Source organism: Crocodylus porosus, unplaced genomic scaffold, assembly GCF_001723895.1.
Source record: "Crocodylus porosus isolate Cpor-Errol unplaced genomic scaffold, CroPor_comp1, whole genome shotgun sequence".
Lineage (NCBI taxonomy): Eukaryota > Metazoa > Chordata > Crocodylia > Crocodylidae > Crocodylus > Crocodylus porosus.
In genome coordinates this window covers 20585608-20596111 of record NW_017728912.1, presented here as the reverse complement: position 1 = coordinate 20596111, position 10504 = coordinate 20585608, and the positions used below count along the sequence as shown (strand labels likewise).

The window sequence follows — 10504 nt, the reverse complement described above, 5'->3', positions numbered from 1 at the left end:
CTGGTGCCTTTCACCCCCCCCACCCAGATCTGTGCATGGGGCAGGCATGGGCTGCAGACTTGTGATCCTGCCCTGCTGCTCTCCAATGAGGCCTCCATAGTCTGGCCAGTGCAACCTAGCACAGCAGGGAGCAGTGGAGCCACACGGAGAAGCTGTGAGCTCCCTGCTGCCCTGGCAATGTGCCCTCTGCTCATGCCACTGCTCTTGCTGCAGTCCTGCATGCAGGAGGCACGTCACCAGGGCAATGTGGAGCTTGCAGTGGCAAGCAGGTTCTTCATGAAGTTCCAAAAAAGGTGCAGTTCTCCTTCCAAAATGTCTGTAGTTTAAACAAAGTACGAGAAATGAGGGTGACAAACGAGGGAAAACTAGGAAAGGAATGACAAGGGCTACAATAATATACAACTGTTCTCTAAGGCACATGCGTGTCTTGGCAGTTCTGTTACTTGGGTTCTTTGGAGGAAAGAATTGGAGGAGACAGGAAGGCTGAGAAAATCCAATGAAAGCTGGGGTTGAACGATGTAGGGATATGATGAAGAGCTTGAAATTGATAGTCTGTGTGAGCAATGCATATATGGAACCTTTTGTAAAATGTGATGAAGTCCTCAAGTGTTTTGTGATCAACTCAGAGTGAAAGACTGAATCTGTTCCAGAGATTATATCATGAAAGAAATAGGGGGCCTTTTAAGCTAATCAGTAAAGCAGAGTCTTGTTTGAGGCAGTCTTGCCCTTGATTCCCTCACCAATTGCTGTGTAAAAATGTATCTGAAGTTAATGGTCTGAATATTATGGCCAGGAATGCTAGAATATTAGTGAAGAAGGATCATATTAAAGGTTTGCTCCCATGACTTACCAAGATACAGGCATGCCAGTTTCTGTAGTTAGCAGCACACAAGGGAGTAATATGACTAGTACTGTACCTGGTTGTCTTTGATTTCCACAGTGAATCACTAGGTTTAGTTGGATCAAGTAGGGGAAGCCTTTGACCCAAATATAGAAAAGGGTTTGCATTGTCCATCTGGAACAAGAGGGCACCCCTTGAATTTGACTGTGAAGTCTTTGGTGTCTGCTCAAGGCCATCTTGCTATAACTGCCTTCATCCCTGGCATTTGTAGCGCCAGAATGATAAATTCTTTCAAAATTTGGATCACTGTCTGAAGCACGTAAGAGTGAAGTGTCAGTAAAATTTTATAAGCTTCCCAGACACCTGTATCAACGTTGGTCCTTTTCTAAGGAACATCGTATAACAGTTATTCTCAACCAAGCTCCACAGCACCCTGGGGTGCCTTGAGATCCTTTCAAGGGTGCTGCAGAGTGCCACACAATATTAGCACTGTTAGATGTGCAAATATAACTCACAAAATAAATCCAGAGATTTCAAACAGGAGTCTGTAGTGTTAAAAACATTCTGCCCTGTTGTAGTTTTTCTGAGTTCTTTGCAACAGAAAAACTACTCTATTACTTGTTTCTGTAGTCAAAACGTAGTGAAAATTAAGTTGGCATTTTCCAAGGGGTGTCTTGGATATAAAAAGGTTGAGAACCACTGTCTTGCAGAATCTGTATGAAAAAAAAAATATAATTAGCCCAGCATGATACTTTGAGAAATCTATAGGTGTACTTAAGACTGTAGGCTTTCTAGATTACTATTAGGAATTTTTATTTTATGGATATTCAAGGTCAAACTTCCCACTTTGGCTGAACAGCTGTTTTGTGATCTGATAGTATGTACAAACCACAGATACAAACGTAAGGAAGTGAAGTGAAGACTCTGATTAGTTATATTAACCAAGGATACTGTCTTCATGGTAAGAAGCATAGGGTTGGAAGCTGCTTCTTTTTTTTCCCCCTCTGGTATACCTGTTAGTGGAGAGGAAGGAAGAACCTCTCTTTCAGCCAACACAGCTATACCAGCAAAAATCCTAATATAGAAGCAGGAGAGCAAAAGGTCACTTGTATTCTGTGGGGGAAATTGGTTGAGCTGTAGGTCTAAAACAACTAATTTGTCTATATAAGCAGCTTCTGCTAGAGCACTTGACAATGTAACTTTTCAGTAATAGCAAATACCTATGTGTAAGGCAGGTCCATGGACTAAACATGTTACATGTTTAGTGTTTATTGAAATGTCTCTCCAGTAACAAAAATGTAATCCTACTTATTACAAGTTTTGCTTGCTGGTGTTTCAGGAACATGAATGAAGTTTCATAGATTTCATAGACATTAGAGGTGGAAGGGACCTTGCAAGATGGTTGGCTTCAGCTCCCTGCCCAAGGGGCAGGAAGTCGGCCAAGGTCAGATCACCCCAGCAAGACAAGTATCCAAGTGTTTCTTAAAGGTATCCAGAGTAGGTGCGTGCACCATTTTGGGGGGGAGTCTATTCCAGAATCTGGAGACTTGGATGGTAAAGAAGCTTTTCCTTATGTCCAGTCTAAAACAGTCTTCCTGCAGTTTGTGACTGTTGGACCTTGTCTGCCTTTGGGGTGCCCTGGTGTACAGATACTCTCCCAGTTCCTGATGCATGCCCCTTTATATACTGACTTCACTATCAAAATATTTATCAAATGTTAACAATTTCAGACAAACTTTCTTTCTCTTCAGAAAATGGCATGGGGGTATTTGATTCTTAATTCTACAGATATAAAAGGCTTGGTCCATCTGTAATGCTTTATTCACACTCTGATTGGCTGTCACGGCGTGACAGTGGGGACAGAGACCAGGCCAGTACAGCTGCCGCCTCCCCCCTGCTCTGTGGAGGAGGTGGCACTGGGGTGGGGAACAGGGTCAGGGCCGCCATGGTGAGGGGAGACGAGGAGGAGGAGCAGCCCTGGACTCAAACCCCAGCCACCAGGGGGAAAGAAGTCGGGCCCAAACTGGATGGGGGGAGGACCGGATGAGGGTAGCAGGGGTGTAGGGCCAGACATTTGGACTCTGTCCTTGCTGCCTCCCCAAGTGGGGGGAGTGGCTCTGGCCCGAAGCGGTGGGGGAAAGTGTAGGGGAAGTGAGCTTGGCCCCAGGCCTCTGTTCCTGCTCAGTGCCCCTCCCCCCTCCCCCCGCAGATGGTGGCAGCGACGGAGCAGAGAGCGGGGGGCCAGTCTGTCTCCCCTGCTCCCTGCAGGCCATGAAAATAAAGCAAACGGGGGTGGGGGGGCAAGGCAAGTGCTGCTGGCCATGCTCCCCCCCCGGCTCTGCAGGCAGCAGCGATGGGGGCATGGCTTGGCCCAGCCCTGAAGTGGGTGGGGGGAGAGACCAGGAGTGGGCCTGGTCCTGAAGGTGGTTGGGGGGCAGGGCTGGACATAAGTGTCTGTCCCTGGCGACCCCTTCCCCCACCCATCATTTTTGATGAGCAATTGGCTAGCTTTTTTTTTTAATATAGATCAAAGTAGGTCTAGAAGCAGTTACTGGAAGTTTCCTTCAATGTCTGGTTCTGGAACTGGAAGAGCAGAGAATCACCAAATCTATATGAAGATCATGATTTAATTGGATATTTCATTAGTATTTATAAACAGCTTAACTGCCTTGGTTTCACTTTTTGTGAAAACTGTTCCTAAAAGTGGCTCTGAAATTTTGGAATCAAGCCCATTATTGAATACTGCATGTAGATATTCAGTGGTTTCGTGCTAGTTTTTACTGTTTCTGCTGTGGGGTTTTGGGGATTTGAGCCATAACCATTTTGGAAAACTATGGTTTCATACTTTTTCATTGCTGACTAGATTAATTAACCCATTTTTCCAATTATTTAAAAAAAACGGTAATACTGGTAATCTGGTACAGTTTTAGTTTTCAGATTTCAATCTGTTTTAAGCATGGTGCTGTCTCTTTGTTTATACTTCTAAACTATCTTTTATGTTTGCTCTTTTCTGTAGGGGCTACTTGATGGGTTAGAGCCTTGTGATTTATATAGAAGCACAAGCTGGATTTGTTCCTCTTCCTGACAAGTTAAAAACAATCAAGCAACGAATTCCACAGTACCCTCCTCAACCAGGAAAATGTTCCACCTAAGAGAGCTGTCTCCAAAAAGAATGCTTTCAAGTGTCTCCTTTTACAAATCTTCACCTCCTATTGCTAGTTTAGTTTTTTTGAAACAGCATTTTATTATCTGCCTTTTTAAATGGAAATGTTTCCTCTAGCTCTAGGTACAAATTTTTGTTTCTTGCAACACTTCAATATAAACAGAAAACTGGCATTTTCCCCCTTGCCTGTAATAACCCTTAAACGTGACTGCAGTATTTAGCTACAGTTTTACAGTTTGTTCTAATATTTGCAGCACTGTGGTCTGTTCTCTCTTGGTAGGAGGATTCTGTGTAAATCAGGGAAACTAGAATCTACCCTATTCCAAGTTTTTACTAGAACGGTATCTTTTGATACTTCGCTATCAGAACAGTGTGCCTAGCGGAAACTGTTTCTGAGGCACCTATTGCCTTGATATTCATGGCACTACCCTAATTCCAGATGTTCACTGGAAAGGAGGCAACATTGTGTAACTGTATCTTTGGAACAATGTATGAAAAGAGCCAGATTAAACGTTTTTTTTCTACCAAGCTACTTGTTTTCTGCAGTTTTTTAAAGGTTTTCTTAGATTTTACACAGGATTTAGTCTAGGTCTTAACTCCCCCAATCTAGACATGCCGTAATGAATTGCTGTATAATGTTTGTTCCCTGTTTTTTCTATTAGTGTGGGGTCAAATTTGTAGTCTCACAAGAAGGTGCAGTTCTTTACAAATGCTGTAACTAAAAACTAAGCTTTTTACCAATAATGAATTGAACTCTTACATTTACTTCGCAGCTTCCTTGCAGGTCATGTGCCATGCCATGCAAGCTCCCTAGCACTTACCTCCTGGGCTCCTGTCATATTATATGAGCCCATACTGGGTGAACTTGCTGCACCATGGACTCATCCTATGTGTATGACCCTACCCTACCACCCTCCCAACTCACCCACCCCACTACCACATGCCACCGTCACTGTCCCACTGCACTGCCCCAGTGGGGTCCTGGGTCCCTCTGCCCCACAGGCAGCATCACTGTCCTGCCCCCATGGGTGGAGATGGGCAGTAGGTGATAGAGGAAGGAGGGGCAGCCCAGGAATTCTGGTGGCAGCAGCACCAACAAGTAAAGTGGGGAGCAGTGCCTGGACCAGGAACTTGTGGGCCTCACTTCAACCACAGGGGGTCCACATGTGGACATCCATAGTGTAAATAATTTGTCCATAGTAGTGTGATATTAGTTTTTAATGATATTAGTTTTTAAACCTCTTCCCCCACCCCACCCAACACACCCAACTTAAGTTCAGAATTACTGGGTTCCTATATGTCTTTTTCACAGGCTGGATATTCTAGTTGTTCCTGTCTTGCTGTGAAATACTTTCTCAGAGGTTCGATCTTTGGGTGTAGACACTGGTACATTTGGAGCCATTTCAAAAGGAGGAATAGCCCTTATGTTCTAATTGTTATAATTTTTTAAATGATTACAAATATATGTATGCCCACAATCTTATATAGATTTAACAAAATTTGTGTTAAGTGGATTTAAAACCGGCTTATGGGTATCTGAAAATGTAATTGTAATGGTTAATTTCGGAGACGTAAAAAAATAGGGCCATTGCTATCAACTGCTATTGTTCTAGCAATCGGTTCTTGAGCCAGTGCTTTGCTTCTCTCTCTTCTTCATTTCTTATTTGTTAGGGAGTTGAATGACAATGTTTTGTTAAGCCTGCACAGCATACAAGGATTATAGTGGTAAATGCAATTTACCAAATATAAGAACTAAAGGTAGGTTATACCTCTTGGACAGAAATGATCTTGGAAAGCTGTGTTTTGTAAAAGGACTTGAGGCCTACATACATTAACACCAGTGTAAATAATAGCTTACACTGGTGTACAAAACAGTTATGATGGTGTTCCTCAGAACAGCTGGGATGACCAGGTTGTGTTATTGTGAGGACTACGACAGCATCTTGCCATTGTTGCAGACAAGTTACCAATAGCTTATTTGCACTGGGCAAACTGCTACTGTGGGATAGATGAGAAGAAGCAAGACTGGTTAGGACAGATGGTAGATGAGCTTTCAGGAAAACCTTTTGTATGTTCCTTGGCCCATTTTGGCTACAACAATGCAGTGACTAACTTTTGGACAGAAGCAAACAATGCAGATTTAATTTAGCCCCTCATTTCTTTCTGGGGATAATTCTAGACTGGATTTCTGTCCATTACAGCTGTGTATGGCTGTGCTTCTTCCAAGGGGTGCATTACAGCAGTGTAAATGTATTGTTTCATTAAAATCATGAGCTGTTCCCTGAAACAGTCAGCAGATGGCCCCAGCTGTATGATTTTCAGGGATAGGCAAGTGAATATGCAGATGACTTCAAAACTTTCACTTTTCACAGTGGTGGAAAAAAACAAACAAACTTCTCACTGTGTTTTCACAGCAGTCAGAAAAATGCCACATTTAGGAGGCTGTAGTGTGGGTCAATTCACATGGTAGGAAGAGTGTTTCACTTTTCCAAGAAAGGATAGAAAAACTGTGCTAAAGCTGTGCTTTGCCCATGAGAAAATATCTTTCTAAACTGAAAAGAAACGTTAGGTATATTAACTTACCAACTCTGGTTCTTCCAACATGGTCCCGTCATGTAAAAACCATGTCCGTATCAAAGTAGAACCTCTAATGTTGTGTTGTCTCCTAGCGTGGTGTTCTAGAAGCAGTTGACTCTGGTACTCCTTCTTGGTCCTTCTTGACCATAGGAGTCGATTCAACACTGTGCAAGGAGAGAGGTGTTAGACTGCAGTAAAACACTACCTTGATAAAGAGGTATAAAGACTAGGCATTACCCTGATTCCATTCTTCCTAATGCTACCTCTCATTTGCTGAGAATTATGGTAGCAGGAAGTGGAGTGTCCATAGTATTGAAATAACCCCCTGAAAAAGAATACTTCTTTAGTTTTGAAGAAATTCTGATAAATGCATTTATCTGGAGTAGCAATAGCAGTAACATTACAATAACAGTGTGGTAACAATGTCCTAATAGGGTAGAACTTGCATAATAAAACCCACAAATATTTTTAATTATTTGATTAATTCAGGATCAATAATAAAATTTGTGTTTTGAAGTGTATTAGCATCTTTTTGCTAGCACAGCAAAAAGTCCTTAAGGTAGCCAAACTGGCATGCATACTACAAATGACATGGGTAGCCTGTGTGTGCTACATGGCAAATGGGAGGGGACAAGAAGCACAGTGGGAAATAGGGCAGGGAGCAGAAAGCAGAGCAGCAGATCAGGCAGGGGAAGGGGATCAGTGTGGCACCTGGGGAGGATTTGCGGTTAATCTGTGGCAGGCCTGTCATAAAGGTTGGTCCCCACTGGCTAGATGTTGTTAACTTTTGTCAGATATACTACATGCATGTAGTACAGTGTTGGGATGTAAATATCACTTAAAAATATTCATTTAACTTCCTGTAATTATATTGGTTAAATGATTAACTGATAACAAGCTCTGCACTGGGATGGAGGGGCAAGGGTAACTAATACCTACAGCCTAAGAGGAAAAAGCCAGTAGCTTAATGATTTCTCAATTGAGCACTTAGTTGCTCTTCACAGGTGTTTCCCCTCCCTGTCCACCATCTACCTTCTGATTCTTGCTGGGGCACTCTGCAGCTTCCCTTTGCTGCCAGACTGTGCCTGCTTGGAGCCCATACATTACCAATAATGTAAACCTTTAACTGCTGTATGCATTTGGTCATCCACTTAGTTTGGTGCATCCCCATTAGAAATACAGCAATAAATATTAGCATGACAGAAAAGGAATGTGGATGTGGCATGAGCTTAAAAGTAGGGGCCTACCCAAATTGTGATTTCACAGATTTTGCAAAAAGTAGGATTACCTGCAAAATCCATGGACCAAAAACATAATGAAAATAATCAGGGTAGTGTGGAATCCTGCTGGGGTGTGGGAATGAGGGGCCTGCCTACTTGAAGGGCTGCCACACCTGCTCACCTCAACCCTCATTGCTGATTGGCCGTGAGGGCTGTCGGTCATCTGGCCCCGCCCCTCCACCAGCCAGCAGCAAGGGCTAGAGCTCCATGACAGGCAGCCAATCAATCGAGCAGTGTCGCTGTTCCAGTGGATGTTCCTAACAGCGGACATTTAAGTGCATAGAGAACTCTTCTGCTAAAAACTTAGGTACCTAGGAACTTTACACACCTCCAGTTGGTGTTTGTTGAGGATCTGCATTTTGAATTTAGGTACCTGTAATGGACTTCCGATGGCACTTGCTTTTAAATCTCTTTTGGCCTCCACTCCTCAAGTCTTTCCGTCTGTTGATTGCAATTGTAAACAAGACAACGAAGTGCTATTGGATTGATAGAAGAGTTGTGTGAGGACACATTGCAGATTGCTTGGCATTATAGTAATAGAGAGCACCTACTGCCTAGATGGCATCTACTCAAGAGGGAAAAACAATTTAATAACGTTTTTAACATGCATTATTCGCATTGGGCCATAGGTGGCAGAAGGTAAGGCCTAGTGGGGCTTAGTCCCCCCACAAACTGTTTGTGGCGGCTGGCAACAACAGCAACATCAGCACTGCCGTCCTGTAGCACCTAGTGCTGCTTGGCATGAAGCTGTTCCTTCACCACCATGTATAGCACCAGTGCATGCTGGCCCTGCAACAGCCCTCAGACAGGGCTCCGCCCCTGAAATAATATTTGCCCCCACTGCTTATGATTGAGGCTAATTCTGCCAACCCTTGCTCCTTGGGTTCATAATCTGAGTACAGTTAGGTACAAAACACTCTTATTGTGGAAGTGCTCAGAACAATCTGAGTTGGTGCTGTTACACACTGCCCAGTAGGGCTGTGCAAAACACCATTGTTTCATTTTGAAGGAGCAGTATTTCATTTTATCGTTTCATTTCGAAGGATTGTCCCATTTCATTTTGTTGAAACTTTCGTTATCTTGACACATTTCAAGGTTTTGTCCATATGCTATAATGGGGAATCATGCAAATGCCTAATGCTTTGTAATGTCTTGCCTGATTTGGATGAAATTGCAGGGATTATAGCCCCTTCTGAGGGCATGAAGCCTGCCAAGTTTCAAGGAAATGGGTGCAGAGGTTTCTGGGAAACTGCACTTCAAACTGTTCAAAGCACAGCTCCTGACACTTGCCGACAGTGGCAGCCTCCTCTCATCTGGCACGCAGATCTGGAGGCCCGCAGCCCCGGGAGGGCTGTGGGGCTATGCTGGACTCTTCCCAGGGGTGTGGGCCCCCGGATCTGTGCACTGGATGAGAGGAGGCTGCCTCTGCCATCTGGGACTGGTGTTGGGCCTTCCAGATGAACACAGCCATCTCCTACTGATCACAACTGAGGTAGAGAGGAAGCATCTTTTAAAACAAACATTACTGGGTACAGTAGAAACAAGCTTCCTACTTTTCAATTCAGTAGCTAAATAAAACCTGCTTTCTGAGATGGTCCATAATGTATTTTATTAAAAAGACGGGAAAAGGCATGATAATGAAGGCTTCTCAGGCAGAGTCCTAGAAGGTAAGAGGCAGTCCTAAATTTCTGAAAGAGCATATTACAGGAAAATGTGATGTGATTAAAAGCCAGTCATGTTGGTGACACCCTGGTGAAAATTTCTGCTGTACAAGGTATTTTTCTGCTGCATTCCAGTGTTTGACAATGTAGTCAGCTCTATACAACTGCAGTTTGAAAACAAGATACAGTTGTCAATACTAAGGGTTCCTGCAACAATAGCTCTTGCTTATGTGTATGACTTCCTCATGCTTCTACAAATAACTGCAGTTATTTTAAAAATAGTTTTTAAAGATTTATAAGACAGTGAATTGGAATCCTAGAGAAAATAGCACAGATAGCCCTGCTGTGTGTGTTAAAATTGTGTTAGTATAGGATATAGTATTTGTTTAGTGATGACCATTCACTTGGCATCAAAAGACACAAGATAAAGACATGTCCTTGCCTTGAAGGGTTGATGCTTGAAAAGACACACACACAACCAAAAAAGGATGCAGTAGAAAAGTTAGAGAAAGCAATACTCCAGAGTGGTGTATTTTCTGCTATTCTTACTATTACCATAGATTTCTAGTGGAAATTTTGGAAGAAGTGCTCTTTAAGGAGAGATGTGAAAAAACAAAATGCTTGCCTTATAATACTTGGAGGGAAATAATTGTCATCTACTGATTTGAAAGTCTTTTTCATCCAGATATTTTCACTTTGCATGAAGTGAAAATATTTAGATATGTTGATTCAGATGATTCAGATATGCTTGTCATTTTATTTTTTCTTCGACAGCTGGAGTCTGTATTTCTGCAGTAGGAACAGAATACAGTCAGAACAGTGGACTAATAAAACCATGGCAGTGTTTTTGTGAGAAATGACTACTAAGATTTTGAGAGAGTTTAGGCATTTTCGTATCTCTGCTTATTTCTAATTATGTAGATGATTTTTGGTGTGCACACCTGTCAGATAGTACTACTAGACTGAAACTATATACTTATTC

At 42.8% G+C, this 10504-nt stretch overlaps 1 protein-coding gene across 1 annotated transcript in view; it reads left to right on the top strand.

Annotated features, from left to right (window-relative positions):
- The window catches only part of OSTC (oligosaccharyltransferase complex non-catalytic subunit), a 14424-nt gene extending 9892 nt beyond the window's left edge, over positions 1-4532 (top strand). The window contains exon 4 of the mRNA XM_019534124.1: positions 3858-4532. Coding sequence (XP_019389669.1) covers positions 3858-3876 — 19 coding nt within the window. The 3' untranslated portion in view covers positions 3877-4532. The remainder of the gene's footprint in view (positions 1-3857) is intronic.
- The last annotated feature ends 5972 nt before the right edge of the window (positions 4533-10504 follow it).